The following is a 23,338-nucleotide window of genomic DNA, read 5'->3' as shown; positions in this document are numbered from 1 at the left end:
AAGTATGAAGAAGTTGAGTTTTGATACCTGTCATCCCAACCAAGTGTCTGCAAGGTCAGGAGGCCATTGTACAGAGACTAGAGGGCCACTGGAGCAGGGTACTTAATGGACCAGGGAAAATTTACTCAGTGGCAGAGAGAGGCAGAAATACAGCTGAAAGTAGGGAAAATTTAATACAATCTGGCCTTTTTGTGTAGGAAAAATAGCCAATGTGAAGAGATTCCATGACTCTATTAGTAACTTGAGATTAACCATTTTAATAACGTAAAACACTTTGGCATATTTATTCCACTAATATAATAGCTTAACTTTGCTTTATTAAGCATTCCATATAGCTGCCAGCATGATTGTTCTAATACCTAAGTCCAATGGTGTAACTCTCAAGTGGAAGTCCTGCTATAGCACCCTATTGAACTGAAGATGAATAGTTGTCCAAATTCTTTACTTAGGATACAATTCTCCTTTGACCTAGCACTTGAATTCCTTTTCTGTCTTATAGTCCCTCATTATGCCTTGTGTTTTATATTCCAAGAATCTTAACAATGTGTGGGCCAGACTATGCTTATGTTTATGCTATTTTCCATGGCCTTTCCTTAAACTAATTGATGCATTGGCCTTGCTGGCTTCCCTCTCTTCTTTGAAGGTATCAGCCATGTTCCTGCTTCGGAGACTACCACTTACTACTACCTTGTCTAGATGGCTCTGTCCATCTATCTAAATCCTACTTGTCTTCTAGGTCTAACTATACATGCTACTCCTTTTCCCAAAATTATCAGTTAGATTATCTATTCATGGTATTATCTCATATTATCCCATATTTCTGTCTGTCACAATTCATAATTACACACTGATTTTTATGATGATTTTCTCAATGTCTCCCTCTTGACTAGACAGAGCTCCATGAAGAAAGAGACATTTATTTTTCTCATTTTTGTATACGTAATGTCTGGGACATTTCCTAGCATACTGAAGGAACTTGATGAATTAACTCATTCAGTTTCAGACCAACCCAGTCAAGTAAAATCCTTCATATCTTAAAGATTTGGTATAGTCACACAGCTGAGCAGCTTCATAATGGGAATTCAAACCCAGGACTTTGTGACTCCAATATCCAGTCTGTCCACTATCATTATTCTCTTGTTGAATCACTTCAAGATTATTATTTAGTTAAAATATGCTCTTGGTACTATATTTTGGATTTTTTCCTTCTCTACCTAAGCACCTAATTAAATAAAAGTAATGCATTCACATTGTGGTTAATTTAAAATTACTCAGTTATATATTTGTAGTGATTTGGACACATTCATAGCCTGTGAAAGTAAATTTATAGGATGAAATAAAATTTTATTTTATGAATCACACCAGCCATTTGCTAATACATCTATAGTAAATGGTCTTTTCTACCAAACCTGATTACCAGGGTATTATTCACAACATTAGTCCTTTTTGACACTTTGAGAAGAGCCACATGTGCTGTGAAGAGCTAGGAGTCTGAAAGGATTGTCCTTTGGAAGACCTTTAGATAAATCTTAGTTTATCAGACAAATGTGGGTTTGCAGAGGAAACAAGTACAAATCAAATTTTGCGAATCAAATAATATTTAAACACACTTATTGTGCTGAAAACTGAAATAAATCACATAACTCCTTCTGGATTAAACAAGAATTCATCACTTCTCTTCATTATGTGCCCATCATATAATCTGCATATTTGTAGGTGAGATTTTCTTAAAGGAGATTACCATGATTATAGCTGCTTGAGAAACCCATCTCATTGCAGGGATGTATATTTCATCAAAAGCTATTCGGGAGTGAGAAAGTATAGAAAGAAAATATACAGGGATGTATATTTCATCAAAAGCTATTTGGGAGTGAGAAAGTAAGGTTATAGACTTGGGTTTCCCACTTATTATATTAGTAATATTAGTAATCGTAGTCAATTCATTTTACATTTCCTGAGGTTTTTATTCTTTAGTCTGAAATGGTGATGGTAATACTGGTTTATCAATATTTCCTTCTTGAGATTATTATATACAAATGAGTTTATATATTTAAAAAATATAAAATACTATATACATGGAAAGGATGACTATAATTACTGAAAGTAGGAAATCCTAGAGTAAACTGGGATCTTTTATTACCAATAGCATTTCTGTATGGTGGGGAAAATGAAGCTGTATTCATATATATATTAGAACTAATTTTATGCTGATTACAGTCACCCAGGAAAATTGGCCAGACATGTCTTAGGCCTCTCAGAGATGTGAATTTTGGGCAGTTGGACAAGCCATTGGCATCCACCACTAAATTTGGCTTAGAGTGGCAGCATAGCATAGTGAAAGCTTAGCCTTTGGAGTCAGACAGATTTCTTGCTCTACCAGTTATGGTTCTGTTGTCAGGAATAAATTACCTAATTTACCTGAATCTCAGTTTCCATATTTATGAAATGAAGTAACAAAAAGCACTTCGAAGGGTTGTTGTGAGGATTAATTGCAGTATTCATTACTTCCACAAATATTTACTGAGTGCATACTGTATGTCAGGTAGTATTGTAAGCAGTGCAGATATAACAGTGAGTAAATTGAACAAGGTCTCATAGAGCTTATATTATAGAGCAAGGAGACTGGCCATTAATAGGCACACAAATACTAAACATAATTACAGATAACAGTAACTACTATAATTTAAAAGGCAGAGAAATGAAATATGGAAAACTGGATGAGTGTAAAAAGGGACAAGGGCTACTCTAGATAGACAGGGATGTCCTCTCTGAAAAAAGTTCTGGGCACTTGAAAGGACTGGCTTTGTGAAGATCTTGGGGAAGAGCATTCCAGACAAAGGGAACAGCTAATACAAATATACACACAGGGCTTAGTATGGCAACTGTATATAACATATAGTCACTAAGTAGCTGTGTATGTTTTTATTCCATCTCATCTTCCTTTTCTTTACCTCTTTTTTGAGGAATCTGACACTTAAGGACAAAGTTCATAATCAATTATCCTGTTACTATTCTAGTAGCAAGTTTTATGGTATAGTCATGGTTATGAGAATTTCTTCTGATTTTAGTGAGTATTTCCTAGGTTTATAGGTATTTATTTGTGAGAAAAAGAGACCAAATGTTTTAATCGTTTCTTTCAATGTGTATTCAAAATTAGTACCAGATTTGAAATCCTTTGAAAATAACCCTCTCTCCAAATTCCTCTTCTAAATGCCTACCCACACATATCTATTTCTTTGTATATGTAGTTCAATTCTTGAACTAACCTTTCAGGAGACAACAAATTTTGTGGAAAATTGATATGATGGTAAATGAAAAAATTCTTTGAAATTTAGTTTTATTTACCTGTTAAGCAAACTTAAGTCAAAAGTTCCAGGAAAATGTTCACTCTCTGGAGCCATCTGAGCATAAATATTTCTCCTACTCTGCTCTCTGCTCAGTGGATAGATGTAACTATCTCAGTTGTCATGAAAAGTAGGAGTTGATTTTGATTCTTATTTTTCCCTAAATCCTAGGGTGTGGTAATTCTTATTAATTCTTCTTGCCTTGCCCATCCTCCTATCCTTTATACATTTTCCACGCTGCTGAGACCTTCCTTAAAATATATATACACATATGTATGTTTATATATGTTAGTATGTGTTATGTGTGTATATATGTGTGTGTGTGTGTGTGTACATGTGTGTATAATTTGTATGTCTGTTGTAGTTCTAGTTAAAACCCTATAGCGGTTTCCTGTCCCCTACTGTTCCATTATTCAAAGTGTGATCTGTTGACCATTTGGAGTGGCATCCCTTCAGAGCTTGTTAGACATGCAAAATTTCAAGCCCCATGTGAGAACTACTGAGTCAGAACCTGTATGTCAGTAAGATCTCTAGTTGGTTTTGTGCACCAAGGTTTGACAAGCACTGACCTGCAGGATGAAGTTCGCAGAGCCTGACCTCATATACATGACCCTCTTTGTTTGGACCCTTGCCTAACTTTCCTATCTCATATTCTACCATCCTTCATGCCTTATTGAACTATAGTTACTTACATTTGTTTTCCCAAATAATCTGAGTTCCTTTCCCCCATTTCTACATGCTTTACTTAATGCCCAGAATGCCTCTCAACTCTTTAGCCTGATATTTATCTAATAATCCTCTTCTTGACCTCTAAGACTCAGTTTAAATGCAGCTTCCTACATAAGTATCTTCCTTGATAGCTGCCCTACCAGGTTTAGTCAGCCACTCTCCATGTCTTCAGTACAATGTGTAATAGCTACTATTTAATTGTACAATTAATATTTACATGTGACTGCCTCTTGCTAGAATTGAACACTGAATATGGGGGGAGGTACTTAGCTATATTGATAGCCAACCAATTAGTGTGGCGCTGGCAACTGTACCATAAGTACAAATGATTCTTTCATTTAACAGACATTTGATAGATATTGCATTATTGAATATGTATAAAAGAATGAAAGGGTGACATATTTTCTTCCTGCAACTTACACAACACATACTCATACACGTATATGTATATATACACGCATATATATGCATCTGCACATATACACAGTTTTATTTAATGTACACCTTACAATACCTACATGTAAAAAATTGTTGTACTCTAATGGATAGACTTTTCAGTTGACAGGCAATTGGTGAACTTAATCTGTGAATGGTTTCTGGTTCTAAAATGACACTTGAAATGTCATTTTAATGAAAAAGGAATGGACTAAGATAAAAGTCTTCACCACAACACCAAGAAAAATGGCAACTGGATCACATCTAGGATAAACCAACTATAAAGATAATCATTTAAACTTCTAAAATTAAAGTATAAAAATACTTGTAAGTCAAAGCACAGTTTTAGTAAGCAAAAGCTAAAGTGGCCAGACCAGATTTTTGGATTGAGCAAAGAATGACAACTCATGTCCATTTAACTTCACATAGATTGTTTTTTAGATTTTATTTATTCATGAAAGTCAGAAAGAGAGGCAGAGAAATAGGCAGAGAGAGAAGCAGGCTCCCCACAGGGAGCCTGATGTAGGATTCGATCCTAGGACCCTGGGATCACAACCTGAGCCAAAGGCAGAGAACCACTGAGCCACCCAGGTGCCCCCACAGAGATTTTATATAGTATGATACTTAATCTTGTTTTGGGGAAAATTATTTGACTTTATAACATGTATATATTTACCATAAATACATTGTAAAGATATAGTAATTTTTTTTACTATATAGTATATTTTTACAATAAAAACATTAAGATTTGTCTGAAGGCTATACAATAGAAAATTTTAACAATGACTTTACTGTCCTAAATTATTAGTTCATGAATGAATTGAAGAATTAAAGAATTGAAAGAGACTTTTTATTTTTCTTTTCTTCCCAATTCAGGACACATTATGCTGTATTCAGCTTTCAGGATACAGACTTATCTAGGAAAGGAATGTGAGTTCACAGCAGTTCTAGTTGTTTTTGTTTTGTTGGTTTTTCATTTTTACATTGCTTTACATTTTAGAGAACAAAGTGTATCAGTATCATTGACTGCTTTTACCCCAAGTAACCTCCAAAAGAAAACAAAGAAACTATAATAATGATTATTGCTTGGAATTTGTCCAACTAACCACAGATAACACCAACACTATGCAAGAGGGGTTCCAAATGGATGTTATGGTATTCTGTGGCTGAGATCTGAGTTAAAAATTTTAGACACTTTCAAATATTTCTTTAAAATTATTCTGAGACCCCTAGACAGAATGCCTCAAAATAATCAAATGTACCACTCTTCCAAGTAGTTAATATAGTCAGCAATATTTTCCCTGAAGACCACTTACCCACATTTCAAAAAAAAAAAAAAAAAAAAGAAAACCAAAAGTCAAATCTTAAGGTATGAATCATACCATTTATTATCCACACTAGCAGGAATTTTGGTTGTTGCATAAAACACAGTTCAAAAAATGTTAATTAAGAAAACCTCATTCTTCCTGCATCTTATGTTTTTACAAAGAGATAGATATATAATTTATCATGCTGTATTTATGGTGTCTCACAATAACATAAATTATTTATTTTCTAATATGGTTCTCATTAGAAAATGTGAAGAGGAGTTCTAAATATTCTTGCTGATAAAAAAGTATTTGAAAATCTTTTGCTAAAGAGACTATAAATCAAACCACATATTTTTAGCAAAACAAATTCTTCCTCTCTGGTCTTTGTTACGAATCTCCTAGCTACAGTGCTTTCTTGCTAGTCCTTTAAAATAAAACTGTCCTTAAGTAATACACATGTAATTTACTCAGCAATCTGAAGTTCTATTTAAATCGAGGACAGGTCTAATTGCTAGTTCTTCTTGGCTGACTGCTTGATGTTGGCTATGGCACCTGATCTACAAAAGCCTGCACATTCCTGATTAACATTTGTCCAAAAATATATGTTCATAGGTGTCAGGAAATCAAGGCACATACAAAAATAATATCAATCAACTCCTTTACTTTGTGTTAAGTTTTGCCGGAATTTTAATTATCTGAGAAAAACCTCTATAAGAGAGAACTGTGTACCTTTAAACTGATGGCATTCCAAGTATATTTTACAGAAAACACTGTCCAATGTATATGCATTTTTTGAAACTCCAGACAATTATAAGAACAGATTGATATGAATTGCATATTTAATAGGTTGTAATTATGTCTTATCAAAAGCTCAACTTTTTTAATCCTTTATTCTTTGGAAATATGGTAATTGTCCCCTTTCCCATGTAGTTAATTATAAATTTCAGGAAGAATTAAGTAGGCTAAAACTCTTCACTCTTTTCTCTTTGTCTCTATGGTAGCAGTGAGAATAGAAATGAATTGCTTTGATCTTGTTTCTGAATGGCCTTTCTTTCCTCAAAGTATGGACCTTATTTTGTGGACTTGAAATTTTAGATATTTTTCTTCCTTATTAATTCAAGGAAGGTATTTTTTTACAGATGAACTTAAAATATGTCAGAAAGAAAAATGCAGGCTATTTTAGGAATCACAGGCTTTATTTCCATAAAAATTTGTAGTTTAAAATAGATCTGCCAATGAAGAATATTTTTTGACTGCAGTAGTATATAACACCAAAAGTTTTGTTTCTTGCACAAAGAAAGGTACAATTGTAGTCCATTCTTCTTGTCTTATCTTGTTATGTCAGTAGGTTGAAGAGACAATATGTAAATATTAATGATATTTAAAGTATTTTGCAAGACTGTCTTTAAATCTTATATTTAGAGGCTTAAATTATTCTATTGTATCTAACTCTACATAGCAATAACTCAACTTCCAAAGAATTCTAGAGTTGCAAGGAATATTGGGATGTGCTGCCACAAAGTGTTAAAATACCATAATATATTTTTTAGAAGTATTTACAGACCAATGATTTCAAGTTTGTGATCCCAGACTGCACAGTTAATTCTGTCTCCCAAATTTAGTTATCTTAAAACTGCAGATATTCTTTTCAACTTAGATTTAAAACTTACATTTAAAATTCCTCATGTTTGCCAAGTACTTTCTTGTACTTTTTCTCATTTAATTTTCATAGTGATCTTGTGAGATAAATATTATTATTTTATACTCAGAGGTGAGAAAATAGGTTTGGAGGAGCTAATTAATCCCTGACTAATGGGATAAATATTAATATTTATATTCTATAATATAAATATGTTTATCTTAATACTGCTAAAGTATGTTCTAGACCCTGGGCTAAATATAGTATATGTATTATCTTATATAATCCTTATAATAATCTTTTAAACTGGTATTTTTCTCTCCACTTTATAGATGAGAAACCAAAACTCACAGAGACTAAGAATTGGAAACTAAAGTTCCAATTCCAGAAAGTAAAAACTGGCATTCTAACCGGGTCCAGTGGATTCCTCATAGTATTGAACACCCTTCTCTACAAACTTTCAGGGTTAATGTGACGAAAGAACGAAGTAACAATAAATGTCAAATGCCTGGCATCTAATAGGTGCTCAATAAATAATATTTTATTATACATCTAGAAAATGCCATCTGAATCTATGTTCTGGGGCCCTAGAGTTGATACCATGCAATGTCAAGTTACAACAGTAACAGTAGCTCTCCAGTATGATAAATCTTCAAATGTCACCAGCCTGAGAATTCAGAACCTATCTCACTCTTCAGAGTTCATTAATCCAGGTAACTAGATGGTTACAATATTATTTTAACCTAGAGTATTTAACCCTTTTATTCACTAAATAACCACTGATTGTGCCTTTGCTAACCTGGGCAAACCCCTGCCTGGAGTCACAAGGGAATTTGAAAGCATTAGTGTGACTCAGCACTGTCATCACTGCCCACTGAAAAACCTTCATTCTCAGCATTCTGTAGATAATGGGTCAGCAGTTATTTCATTTACAGAGGAGACAAATGCATGACTCCCCAGCATGGCTTCAGTCTTAGTAAGGATTTCCTCAGAAACAAATTAGGCCAACTTATATTAAACACCTTTGAACCCTGAGAAAAAAAAAGGAAGCATGTAAAAAAACAAGCCCAGGAAGGAATGAAGTCAGGTGTTGAAGGATTATGAGGAATTATGTCCAAAACTGAACAAAAAGGTTAATAGTAATCATGAATAAGTTTTGCATCTGTAACTGATACATTGGACAAACAAGATTTATGGGATATAATGATAGAAGCCACTTTATTTTTTTTATTTATCTTTTTTTTTAGAAGCCACTTTAATGGCTCCTGATTTCTTGCCTAATGCTTCTTACTGTCAGTAATCCCTACCCTGTTCTCTAGATGAAAACTTGGGCAGTCATATGACTCCCCATGAATTTCCAGTTATTTCTAAGGAATTAAAAGTTCTCCAATCATTTAAAATCACAAATATAGATTTAATTTAGTAATTAAAATTATCCAGTTCCAAATATTAATCATAACTCTGACCACTTCTCCAGATATGAGATTTTCTTTTCCTTACTATTGGATACCCAGATAAGACAGGATGCTGTTGGCTTTTCTTTTCTTCTTCTCCATTTGCTAGTTGGAGCATGAAAGAGAAGTAAACATTTGAAAGCAGAAAGTTCTTATGGGATTGGGATTACCACACTTTTTTGCTCTCTGAAACTGACATGGAATAATATAGATAATAAAAATACAAAAAAATAGCACATACATAGTGCTGATTGTGTACAGAAATAGTTCTAAGTGCTTTACTAGTAGTAATTCATTTAATCTTCATAACTGAGGCAAAGGGAGATTAAGCAATTTGCCCATTGTCACCTCACCAGTAAAAAGGTGGATCTGGAATTTTAACCCAGGCAGTCTGGCTTCAGACACTATCTCTAATTAGGGCTGTTGTGGGTCTTAGAGTTTTCCCTTCTGGGCCTCTCTGACTAAATCTTCTGTAATGTAGTTGATGTATTTCTTCAGCCCTGGTTTTTTAGCAGTGCATCCACACAAAGGGTTGTCTTAGCAGGCATCACAATGGCTCCAGGATGGCTTTTTTTTTTTTTTTCTTTAACAAACTGAAGTGCAGGCTGGCCCAAAAGAAGGTACTTCTCCTGAGGCAAAAACCAATTTGCCATGTTTCCTCATTCATTAAATTTTTCAGGTAGGAGTTGGATCCCAGGATACTGCCCTCCCAAATTCAAGGAAGTTATATGAAGCTCGATATGAGGCCCAGTGAAGCCTCATTCACTAATTTAAGAGAAAAATGAGATCCCCACTCTCACCAGCCCCTCTACAAATAAATCCCTTTATAAATCTCCAAACACATAAGCCTCATATAACCTCATTATAGATAAGGGTTCAGAGACCTGAAAGTAGTTCTTGGCAATTTCCTTTGAAATTATAGCACCTCCTTTAGAATCTCATTTTTGTCATATGTTGATGTCTTAGACAAGACTACCAATGTAACATTTTGTGCCTATACTATACTTCTGCACCTGGCAAAATTTGATTTTCTCCTTTTCTTAACATCTTACTCTAAAATTACACATTTTTGTGGCAAATAAGGAACATAACTGGATGAAAACTTTTATTTGCTCAAATAAATTATTTATACATTCATGTACATATAAACATTTATGTACATATATATACACACCTTATATGTCTATCTATATACATATTATGGATCTATCTGTAAAATTCTTGATTTGGAGGCACCTTGGGAGTTGTGTATTTTTTTTTTCAATATTTTTGGAAATTCCCTTAACTTGATGTGCTAGAGTACTTTATTGAGCTAGAAGTCTGAAAATGTGTTTTATGATAATTTTAAAAAGAATTAATTTGTAAGTATTATATTAATGTTTATAACAATTGATACTATAATTACTCATCACATATATAAAGTGCCTTAGAGTTCACAGTCCATTTGCACAAAATTATTACATGTTATTTTATTTCAGCTGTGCAATAGGCGACTTAGTTTTACCATTAGGACATCATGTTTTTATGTCTGTTTCTTCATCTTTCAAGCATCTGAGAGTTTCAAAAAAGATAGAAGGACACCTCAAGTACTTTTTCAGACTCAACTCAGGAAGGCCTCTTGTGTTTTGTATAGGACCGGGAATGGACCATCATGTCTGTCCACTCCTTCATAGTACTTATTTGCTCCACACTCTGTTGTCCATGCACTCACTGTGAAGTAGGATAAATAAGGGGAGAGGAAGAAGTCAGCTGTCTGTAGAGCATAGAACAATTCTTTCCCCCCAGATGTAGATTTCTGAGGCTTTCTAACCAAGAGGAATCAAGGGACTTTCTGACCAAGTCCTAGAATACTTCGATTCAGTACCATAAGATGGTGTATGATATACCTTTGTCTCAAAGGCTGTCTACTCATCCTTTTTCCTCCTAAAAGCTTTACTGGAAAACTGAAGTGTCTCCTGTATAAAGACCTTCCTTATTTAGAGTACAGTACTCTTACCTTTGTCCTGAATTTCTCTGTACAATTTTTCATAGCCCTTTCTCATCTTTAGTCCTGCCCCCAAAATGGGTGAGATGGATCTTTTTGACTGGCCCATGTCATGTTTTATTTCTTTCAAGGATATTGCTTTACAATTGCATGCTTATCAGGTCATTTCTCCCCCCTAGACTCAGAATTTCTTTTAGATAGAGACTGAGTCTTGGTGTATCCTTTTTGCTAATATAGTAGCTTACACATACTAATTTCTCAATGAATGTTGACCAACTAAATGAATGAATGATCCTAGTATTTAACCTGTTTTTTTAAAATAAAGATTTATTTATTTTAGAGAGAAAAAGCATGAGCAGGGGCAGGGGCAGATGGAGAAGGGGATAGAGTAAGAGATAAGTAGACTCCTTGTCTAGCATGGAGACTGATGTAGGGCTCAGTCTTACCACCATGATCATGACCTGAGCTGAAATCAAGAGTTGAACACTTAACCAACTGAGCCCTTTAACCCTTTTTTAAATGTAAAATGCTGTAGTGTATCTCCTAAAAGATCAGGAGCTCTTTGAAGAAAGAATATTTATTTAAATTTTTATGTCTCTCTATATAGCTAGCATGGTGTCTTCCATGTAAAACATATTTGATAAATGAGTGAATAGATAAAAGAATAAATGAGTATGGGTACAGTACTATCATGAGGCAATTTTCAACCCAGGAGAAAACCCTATGATTACAAGAAACATTTTACTGTGACTATTACAACAGAACCTTTCAGCTTGTTCTCTGCTTTCAGAAGAACATGCTGTTTTGAATGAAACATTTAGGTCAAAATTTTATTTGGATGAGTCAGTTCTCACACTGCCACACACAAAGTTGTTTGGGGGATTAAATGACTAAAATGTTTATATAGATACTTTGTAAACTCCAAAGCACTCTAACAGACATAAACTGCTGATAGTCAAAAAAATCCTCACTCTTTCTGGGGTTGGGATTCATTGGGTAGAAAATCTTTAGAATTTTCTTTGCCAAGTGTTTGTCACTATTCAAATCCTTTGTAGTTACATATTTAGATAATCAATCTGAGGTGTAATTGTCCAGCATGTCAGACTCATTTGCTCAGGATAATCTAGAATGAAATACATCAAGATATTACAGTCAGAAAAAGACAACCAAAGAAGTGAGAGATTTGGAAATATCAACCTGTCTAAACAGCATAGTGACTTTAAAAGTATGAAGACCCACTGATAGTTTGGTCTCTTGAGAGAACATGTTTTTCAGGGTTACCATTGTAGATCTTGAATCCTGATCAAGTCACGTTATCAACAGTCTGTAGGTATATATATCCAGGTGGTTGAGTGGGAGAGAAGGGGAAAGGAAAGCTCTTTCTTTAGATTAATTTGTTACCAACTATTATCTTAAAATCTTACTTGGAGAGCTGGACTGGCCCTTCAGATATTTGTAATATTCCCTCTTCATTTTCAGCCTAAGAATTAACTTAAAAGTAGGTTGAGAGTGTCCTTTCCTCTAGTATTTGTTCTCTTTCTAGATGGCCTCTAAAGGGATATGGATCTTCCAACAGGGTGCCTAAATTCTTTTGACCACAGTGCCCACATTAAATGTTAGAAAAAATACTGAAGAAGGAGAATGGAAACTTGTAAGGAAAAAAGAACAATTTTAAATCATTACTTTACCACTGTGGCAGTTCCCTTGACCCCTGTCAGATCTTGTCTTCTTTCAGAGTAGAAGGAAGATTTAGGCAAAACATAGGGTTAGGGCTTTCAGTAACCACACTTGAGTTGAAAGTTCTTGTGAGACCATCTCTACTAGAAGTTCTCAACCTTTGTTATAACTCAAATTCACGGAGGAATAACTGTATCTTAGGTAACAGTAGATCAGAATGATAGGGGTTTTCAACTGGAGGATGCACTCTTTTGGAAGAGGGAACATACTAAATTATTGGGAGGAGTATGAGGTTTGGATAAGATCCACGGATGAATGACACTTCCTCTCTCCACATTGAATTGTAGATCTAATAAAACCCTTTTATTTTATACGTGATAAAAGTGAAGTTTAAAGTTTTAAAGTAGCTTTCCCAAAGTTTCATAGAGGGATTATTGGGAACACTACTGAAATCCAAGATCCTAACTTATATTCTGACTTTATTTTTCTTCTGGTCACATACTAAACATAATTTATGTCCATGTGGCCTCTGTCTTCAGTAGACCTTTATACATGTCTGCTCCTGTGTAATCATATTGTTAATATGCTTGATTAAAACACTAATGGGAGATCTTAGTATCCAAAACTCAGGTAGTAATGGAGTAAGAGAGACTTACACAGACATCCATCTTTCTCTACTGCATGCTGTATGTCCATGGAAGTTCAAACACTGCTTTTTTTAGCTCCCATCATATGTTATGAGTACTAATATTCCTCCACCCAAGCATGACTCAATTATTATTTGCCCCTTTGCCATGTGCTCCATAAAAATGAACACTATCTAGATATAAAACAAGCTTATTATTACTACTAATAATAACAATTATAAATTATTACAAAGGAGACATTCCTCACTGTTAACATTGTTTGGTATGAATTCTCATAATTAGAGATAATAGTATCTAGTATTTTTTTTTTTTGTCCAAATGTGTATTTAAATTCTAGTTAGGGATCCCTGGGTGGCGCAGCAGTTTGGCGCCTGCCTTTGGCCCAGGGCGCGATCCTGGAGACCCGGGATCGAATCCCACGTCGGGCTCCCAGTGCATGGAGCCTGCTTCTCCCTCTACCTGTGTCTCTGCCTCTCTCTCTGTGTGTGACTATCATAAATAAATTAAAAAAAAATTAAAAAAAAAAATTCTAGTTAGTTAACTAGAGTTACACTATATTGGTTTAGCCCATCCCCCACCACCTTCCTTCACCAACCCTCAATCTGTTCTCTATCATAATAATAACTGGCATTTTAATAATATTTTCAAATTTCAAAAAGTTTAGCCTCATACATAGATAAATTATATTTATCTGGCTTAAGCTTTCAGAAAAGGAAAATAAGATTGTTCTTGTTACGTTGTGTGTTCTGTTAACATCCTTGCTAATTATGGCAATGATCTGAGGTGAATTTATATGTATCATCTAATAGTATTTTTCTGAATAAGGTGAAATACTAATGCTGTTTTACATATGTGACTACCAAGACTCGGATCATCTCATAGCAGCAAGTACATGGCTGAGCTTAGTTTGAAATTGGTCATCTGATATCAGTCGAGTGAACCTTATGTACCCTATTGGTACTCTATGTCATATTTTCATTTAAGCAAGAAAGAAAACTGAGCATGGAGATTGATGATCTAAGTGTATTTTTATGGTGACTTTATCAATAATCACTCAAACAGCACTTCAGAGTTTAGTGATGCCTTAAAAATAGATCACCTAAATAAAATTTGTTCTCAAAAGCTTACAAATCACAAAAAGAAATTCTTAGTGTAAGTATTAAATTCAATATTTTACTCCAGTTAAGTCAGAAATGGTAAGATCATTAATGACATGAAATCATATTAGCCGATGACATGTCTTAAGCCCCATTAAACAGATAGAAAATAAAAAATACCAGAGGCAGCTTCTCAGAGAGGGAGCATGCATGGGAATCAAAGCTAGTCAAATTTTTGCTGTTATCCCAGCTATGCTGCTTTCTTCTAGGGTAGCCTTTAGGCAAGTTGCTTACCTCCTCTGAACCTCAGTTTACTTCTCTGAAGAATGGGCATAATAATACTGCTATCCATATTAGTTGTGGTGGTTAGTGATAATATAATGGGTCTAGAACAATCTTCAGCATATTAGTAGCTCAATAAATCACAGCTAGGTTTTTATGACTATTGCTAACATTATTATTAATCTGGTTAGACTATAATTGAGTGCAGAATAAAATAAATAAAAAGTAGAAGATGTGTTATTTTAATCACCCCTCCCCCTTTTCAATACTAATCAGTTCTCATTATTACAGGGATGGAGCAGTTTTGTTAGTTAAAGGGAAGCACTTCATTCTTTCTAAAAGGCCAATTAGAAATGAAGTTATAGGAGTTACAACAAAAGAATAGGTTAGCTAGAGATAGACTTCTTATGTAAAAAAAAGTGCCTGGCAAATGGCTTACAATATCAAATCCCTGTGTTTCTTGTTTCATTTCTTTGCACCTCATTTTCTGATGTGACAAGAGAGACCTCTAAGATCCGTCCTGTATGACTACATTCTGAGGTTCTATGAAATGCTCTAGAGAGAATCATCACCACTAGCTCACAATCAGAAAAAGAAGACAAGTAAACAAGTCTATCTGTACTTGATTGAAGTGATCTTGCCATGGGTACAACCTGTGTCACTATTGTCTGGGAGCCTACAGGAGAGGAGACTAGTTTTACCTCTGGGTTAGGAGAGTTCTCAGATGGGTCCTGCTGGGGCCTAAAAGGCCACCTGCTGAGGAAGTCTAGAGCCCAAAACCCAGTCCTTAGAGTAATAAAAAAGCAAAGGATGATTTATGCCTTAATAAGAGTAGAAGTTGCATAGTTTTCTGCAGCACTGCACCAAAAAAATCATTCTCAAAGCTCCCCCTTACTTGTAAATAAGGTAATAAACACATTGATGATAAACATGTTAGCTTGTGTAATATTGCTGCACATAATATATAGAATATAACATTATTTTTACTTATTTGCAGCAAAACCAAGGCAAATGCCCAGCCCAGAACTGCTCAGTGGAAGCCCCTGCTTGGATGCCTGTCCACCACTGTACTGTAAGTTTGATAATTTGGTTATTCTAAATTGGCCACCTTAAAGGAGAAGGAACAACCTTCTCCTTTTTCATATTTTGGAACAACCTTAGTGGAATGTGCTAGAATTCTTCCTGAAATTCTAGAAAGGAGAATTTTTTTTAGGAAGCTCTACATTATAAGAAATACCTGTGATTAGAGATTTCTGTGTTTTTTCTTTTTTTGAGTCAGGATAATTTGCCAAAGATTTATTTAAATGGATTATTGATGATTTAGATTTGGATAGTCATTAAAATGAGTATATTTGCACATGTATTTTTTTCAGTTGCTGCGTATTCAGCAATACTTGATTTTAGATGCTTCAGTGAAGGATGTTTTCTCTTCTGTCATTGTTGTGTTGACTGCTTAATAGTGATGAGTACACAGATTTCCAATTTTCAAGTCTTTCTGGTATAATAATGGTCTCTGTACTTGTGTGAAATATTCTATCAGAGAATTTTCAAGTGCTTTAGAAATAAACAGGTACAAAAAAACAAACAAAAACAGAAATAAACAGGTACTATGTCATTATCCTTGTGTTACCAATGGGAGATTTAAATGCAAAGGGAGTAAGAGTAGTGTATTATATGTAAAGCTGGGAATAGATCCCAGATACCCTAATTCTCTTTTCATGAACTCATTCTACTACACTGTAAAGAAAAGTGAAGAAAGTGGCTGATTTGTAGGATATTCTCCTATACATGCGTTGCCTGATAGATGTGACAATGGTTCCTTTGGGAAATGTATATACTGTAACTGACAGTTTGTCTGTCATAAAATAATTTGTATGTAATGGGGACAAGAAGTTTGAAAATTACTTTTTGGGCATCCTGCTCCTTTGACCCACCTTACAAGCAATGTAAAGTGATGTGTGGAGCTTCTTATGTATCCTCATCTACTGTTGAGATAGAGCTGCTGGAAGAAGGTGCAGCTGGTCTATCCTAGCATGACTTATGATCGCATTCTAACTCAGTAGGTCTAGGGGAGCCCTACTTTTCACTCAGATTTGTAAGAGCAGGAAGCCTCTTTCCTTGTTTTTATTTGTCTATGAAAGGAGGAGAGGTGAGATCACTTTTACTGAAGGAGGGATGATGATATTAAATTTTGGAGGCATTCCTGCAGTGCGGAGGCAGCCCAGACTTGCTAGAGACTTGGAGAATAAAAAATGTCACACTTTTGTGAGCAGATGGTCAGAGGGGAGTGCATGCTAAGGGACTCTGCTGATGCCAGAGAAAGGATGAATTTTAATAATTTTGTTTCTTCATCAGTCACTCCTTTTATTGTATCCCTGATGATATTATCTCACAATTACTGATTTGTATGTCTATTTCACCAAAGAAACTTGTGTGTTATACAGTGTTCTACTGTATTTACACCTAGGAAAATCCCTGGTATGTGGTAGGTGCTTTGTGAGTGCAGTTTCAATGAATGAGTCTTCTATCTGTTGATTTCTTCTTTAGTAAGTTTTATTAAATTGTCTACAACTCATATTTGTTGGTAAAGAGGAATAATTATTTTACCTTCTTAGGTGGGTGGTTTCCATTCCTTACCTTCAAGAGTCATTTTACACTTTTCCTTCTCTGAGTACCATTGAGTATGTGTTTTAAGGAATTTTGTTACAAACTAGACAAAATTTAGTGGCTTGATTCAGCTGTGTCAGGTACTATGCATATTGCTGGAGGTACAAAGAAAATTAAGATAGTATTCCCATTTTATCAAAGACACTCAATATGTAACACCAAGAATTGTGATTAGTAGCTGATCCTCTATTACACTGATAATTTTAGATCCAAATAAAAGGAATTTGACATTTAAGTTATTTTGTGCAGTCTTATTGCAAGTAAATCCATTATTAGAATTATGTCTTTTGGATTATTAAGAATAATTCATCTTTCATTATTACCTTGGAGTCAGATCGTATAGGATCTAGAAATCCCAGATTAGGTGTTTCTGTTATAGGACATTTGTGACTAAATAGTTGGCTATATTTAAGACCCTTCCTGAAGAGCACAAGTCAGAAATACCAAATAGTCTGATTCTCAGTTCTGTGGTCAGGTGAGAACATCAGAAAGACGTTTTTTCTTGCTTCTGCTATGGAATTAAGAACTGTTGGTTTCATAGATTTCTTTTGTTGTTTATTTAAAAGTAATTACATTTCCCAGTGGGGCAGACACTTTCCAGAGGAGTTGACAACCCATAATGATTCTGTTTTCTCTGTAAGTAACCCAGATCCACAAAGATAGGCTTTCAGTGGCGGTGTTTGGGCTATGTGAGTCTGTCTCTGGCCAGGCCTGACTAATCTAGGGACAAATATCTCATCTCAGCTGAGCCAGTTGGATTCTTTCTCTTGGGAATTTAGAATTTATATTAGAGAGGTACCAAATTGGTAGTCAATAGTATTGAATCATACGAATGACAATAGTTTGGAAAATAATCTGTGAACCTCAGTTACTGAGATTCCTAGAGCTAATCTGTCCTGAGGTTCTACTTTCTCAAATCTCTCTTTGAGTTTGTGAAAAGGTCCCAATAATCTGCTGATAATCAATAAATTACATTTTCTGCCAATTTATTCTAGATTTTTTTTTTGTTTATTTGAGGGAGTATAATGTTTTATGATTTATTTGCAACCAAAGGGGGAAAAAAACCACCTTAACTAATACCTCTAGTCAGCAACAATTATGAAGCTCCCATTAGAGTTTATATAATGAGTGGTAGTCTCACACAGAAAGAAGCACTGAGAACACTGATAGTTTGATAATTGCCAGTAGTCTATTTAGTAATGGAAATAGTCTAGTTCTATTTATTCCAAATATCTGATTATATGCAACACTTGGGTACATAAAAATGATGAAAGAATAATTTGGTAATGACTTAATACACATTATAGAATGAGAAAAAGGAATAGTTAACAAGATAGCTAGCATAAGCATGTTTATCAAACAAAAAAACTCTATATGATGTGTAAAGTTGTTCTGGTATTAATTTCCACTTTCTCATATCTCAGGAAGTAGAAAAAATCTTAGCCTCATGTGTTTAAGACAATGTTTTGTCTGTCTCAAATCTTTCATTGACTGAAGCAGGTTATAAATAAATTAATGCATACTTACATTCATAATAAATAGTCTGCTATCTTTGTGGATTTTTAAGTTCACCTGATTGTTTCCTACATTTCTCTCCTAGATTCTCTATTCTTATTCCTTGGTATTTTGCTCTGGAATGATTGTATCCTTATAATTGACATTGTTTTCAAGAATGTCTTGGTGTTTGGTGCACAGTTGCCCCAGGTTACTTTTAAGTGCAGAGCTTTTATCACTGGTTTTCTTAAGAATGCTTCTGTCTGCAAATTGCTCAACAAATGCCTGTCACCATCTCCATATTGCCTTGAAAATGGCTTCTATTACTATTTGCTTAGTCTCTTCCTAGATGCTCTCTTTTTTGGCAGTCCACACCTCTGTAACGGTGGGACCAAGAGGTATTTTGAAGACTTTTCCTTTTAGCCAGGATTATACTTGCACAAATTAGCGTTCAGAAATTTTACCTTCAGTAATTATACAGAAACATGGACATATTTATGCTTTTTGGATAACTGTAAATGAAATATCTTCCCTAACAAAACGCATTACAGTTTTATCTTTTATTTGTTTTTCTTTGTATGGCTACATCAAGCACTAGAATGATCTCCTTCATGTCTACAATTTAAATTTAATTGAGTTGTATGGTCATATGAATATAGGAGTGGTTACCTGAACCTCGCCACTTATAAGCAAATGAAAAGAGACCCAAGGGTTCTGGGACTCAGGTAAAAACAGTCAGATCTCTGAATCTGGAGTGAACTAAGCTAAGAATTAGTTTCTGGTACTTGGAAACAAAGAAACTTAGACTTGAACAATTGCAGGAGGCTTGAGTGGCTGCTGCATCAGGGCATAAATCTCTGGACCACTGAGTATGGCTATGGCTTGTACATGGATTTGATCACTTTCAGGAATGTCCCAGGCACAATCCTTAGTTATTGAGCATTACTTAGAAATGGCTGTAGTGTATGATTTTATTGTTTAGAATATGATATATAAATATACATGATTTGTTGAGAATAATCGCTTTGTTTTCTCTGCATATGTGCCTACTTAGTTGTTAGAGATTTAAAAATAATGCAATGAGAGGAGTTTCTAAAAGTTAAGAATAAAGTCCTTGTTATTATAGAGATTATCATGGATATTGTGGTATACCTATATATCTCTCTTGTATATAATAGTCACCTCTAAATATATATATGAAGTATTTTCAAAAATCATGTTAGCATTTCCAAGTTAGAGCACTACATTCTGGCTACATCAATTATTCATCTACTCATTTAAGAAGCATTCACTGAGTACATTTTCTAAGTTGTAAACCTTTCAATTCTTCAAGATGGATCAGGAACCAGTATATGTAAATAATCATTATGTTGGGTGATACATGTTACAAAATTCTCTATACAAAAAACTATGGGGTGCCTGCATGGCTCAGGTCATGATCCTAGGGACATGAAATTGAACCCTGTATCAGGCTCTGCACTGCTCTTTCTCTCCTCCCACCTGTGCGCTCTCTGTCTCTCTCTCTCTCTCTCAAAAACAAAACAAAACAAAAAAACTATGAATGTTCAGAATGGAGCTTTGCCTCAAGATGGATTTTGGAAGACAGAAAATGCAATATTTAGTAATAATTAATTATGCAAACTTTAAAATTGATTAAGATTTGTGTTAAAATACAGACTGCCACTTAACTAGTTATGGGTCCTCAGACATCTTACTTAATCCCTCTTGACTTTATACATGTGATATGGTATTTTGAGATTTACATGTAATAATGCATAGGAAATGTTAACATAGATTCTGTTACATAATCATTGCTTGATAAGTGGTAAGAGAAAAGAAAGAAAAGGATAGGTTAGCCCAGAAGGAAGTGAATGGGGCAGGATGAATTTATGAGGAACATAAAAAAAAAATAGGCAGTAACTTGTTATTAATTTAGGGCTTTTTTATTTGGATTTTTAAAGGAGGAAACTTTCTTTGCAAAAGGATTGATTGATTGATTTTTAAAGATTTTATTTATTTATTCACAAGAGACAAAAAGATAGAGGCAGAGGGAGAAGCAGACTTCCCAAGAGAAGTCTGATATAGGACTTGACCCCAGGATCCTGGAATCATGCCCTGTGCCAAAGGCAGATGCTCAGTCACTGAGCCACCTAGGTGCCCCTGGAAAAGGATTTAGACTGGGACAGAGAAAAGTTCCAGGAGTTAATATACAATTTTTTAAGACTCTGAGAGCAGAAATCCTGAAGCTTTTGAAAAGAAACATTTTGCTCTCTGACAGGCAGGAGCTGATGATGTAAGAATGTCATATTAACAAGAGATGTTTATATTCTGAGTTACAAAGGCCATTTTTAAAGAGAAGGGTTGGATATTCCTTTTAATTTAAATCATTCTAACATTTCCCTACCACGTCTCTCTAGATTATGAAAGTGATTTTTCTCTTTTATAGGAAATCAATAAAAACAGACGTTCCCCAAAGAAACCAGAGGAGATGTCCTTTTAACGTGTTAATTGTTTCAGCGTGTTATCCCAGACCGCCTCACGTTACCCACAGTAAGGTTCATTCACTCTAATTGAAGCCAGTTACTAGTGTACATAAGCAATTGTATAGTAATCTAAAGGTTTTTCTATAGCTGATTTTTTAGCTCCTTCTTCACTTCTATTTTTTTCTCCACATTTCATTGTGTGACCTCATTGACCTCATTTTGTATACAGCCCACGGCACTTAGAAACATCCAACCCAGTCATAAAATAAATAATGTTGTGTCTGCTCTCTGGGTGTTTCCAGAATTCCTATGAACACAGCACCCGCTGGGCTAACTTAGCTGCTGGGAAATCACACCCAGGATGGCTTTGATGAGCATTGTCTTTCCAAAGACTGAATAAAATTTTTATTTTTTAGAGTAAGGTTTTTATACCATCAGCAGTCCCCTTATAGAACAAAAAGTCAGGACCTTATCAGATGATCATAGTGTTAGGAAAATTATGGAAAATTGCAGAGTATAGGGCCTTAACTTGGTCTGCACTGGGATTAGAGTGCATCTGGCCATCTGGGTGGTAGCCATGGGGTTAGAAAACAATCCAGAGGGAAAATTATCCTAGAAAATCACAATGCACTTTAAGAAATGTGAACTCTGCAGAATGTCTCTGATTCCAATTTTGCTGTAGTCAAGTGCTTTAAATCAAGGAAAGTATGAGGAAGATTAGACTGACACAACAGATACAGTCCTTTTTTTCTGTCTCTTCTGGCCCTTATAGTACTTTGAATATATACTTGTTTCCTCTCTAGGTTTGCAAGAGTATGTTGGGAACTGCAATACTTATATCAGATAAATTTCTTTTTTTAGTGATTTTAGTGATTTCTGAAACATGCCCAGAAAAGAAGCCCACGTATTTATGGAGGGAATAGGTAGGCATTGGTTCATGGGAGAGATGAAAGGGCATTACCAGGTAGCACACATAAAAAAACTACACAGAGTACAGAACAAAAGACATGAAAACAGGTACTCTGCATGCCCTAGGCAAAGAAATGAAGTCTAAGGTAAGTTCTGAGGTAATAGCAAGATCTGAGAAGCTAAGTGGAAGAATGATAGATAACCATCTAGGAGCAAAAGGCAGGCCTGTGGTAAAGATGGTCAGAAAATTTTATGTCCATTGTCCCCAGCTTCCTCTTTCTCTGCCTTTGAATATTTCCTAAGAGTTCCAGCTTTGCCCAAGTTGACTGATTTTGTGCCTCAGCATTCACCTACCTATTCCTGCCTTCTCTTTTTTTGTGATGCTATTATAAATGGGAATGTTTTCTTAATTTCATTTTTGGGTTGGTTATTGCTAGTGTATGGAAATACAATCAGTTTTGTTTATTGATATGTTTCCCTGAAACATTGCTGAATCTATTACTTATAAGACCTTTTTAGTGAATTCCTTGGGATTTTCTATATACAAGATCATGCATCTGCAAAAAGAGATAGTTTTACTTCTTCCTTTCCAATTTGGATACCACTTATTTCATTTTCTTGCTCAACTGCCTTGGCTAGAATATTCACTACATTATTTAATAGAGCTGGCAAGAACAGATATTCTTGACTTGTTTTTGATTTTAGGGGGAAGTATCCTTGTTTCATCATTAAATAGGCTGTTAGCTGTGTTTTTTATTTTTTTAATAGATGTCTTTTACCAGATTGAAGGAGTTCACTTCTATTTCTAGTCTGTTGGGTGTTTTTGTCATCAAAGGAGGATTTTTATATGTGTTGATATTTGCTTTTAACACTTAATTTTAATATGCTGAAAGAATGCTTTGCCCTTCTATTGAGAACATTAAGCAGAACTTTTCTGGGATTCCTGAAAGCATAATCTACTTACTCATAATCCATACATGACTTTGCCAAAGGATATCTCTTCAGTATGACAGATGAGAAAACTGAAGCTCAGAGTAGTGATTTTTTTTTTTTGCATCCCACAGTCAACACATAGGGGAGCTAGGTGAGTCTTTTGGGTATCCAGTCTTTTCCCATTTATCGTATAATTCAATATCTCTCCTAAGCAAATTGATGCTCTTGAGTTTGCTGTGGAAAATAATGGACTT

The 23,338-nt window shown here is 34.8% G+C and overlaps 1 protein-coding gene across 7 annotated transcripts in view; it reads left to right on the top strand.

The window, feature by feature from the left end:
- DLG2 (discs large MAGUK scaffold protein 2) overlaps nucleotides 1–23,338 on the top strand; it is a 1,531,179-nt gene that overhangs the window by 6,255 nt on the left and 1,501,586 nt on the right. For all 7 annotated transcript variants that reach the window (XM_072726063.1, XM_072726058.1, XM_072726052.1 and 4 more), the window contains exon 2: nucleotides 15,596–15,670. In XM_072726063.1, the coding sequence (XP_072582164.1) occupies nucleotides 15,596–15,670 (75 nt within the window). The remainder of the gene's footprint in view (nucleotides 1–15,595; nucleotides 15,671–23,338) is intronic.

The sequence above is a fragment of the Vulpes vulpes genome, chromosome 11 (genome assembly GCF_048418805.1).
Source record: "Vulpes vulpes isolate BD-2025 chromosome 11, VulVul3, whole genome shotgun sequence".
Taxonomy (NCBI): Eukaryota; Metazoa; Chordata; class Mammalia; order Carnivora; family Canidae; genus Vulpes; species Vulpes vulpes.
Note: the sequence above shows the minus strand (reverse complement) of the source record. Positions and strands in the feature narration are given on the sequence as shown.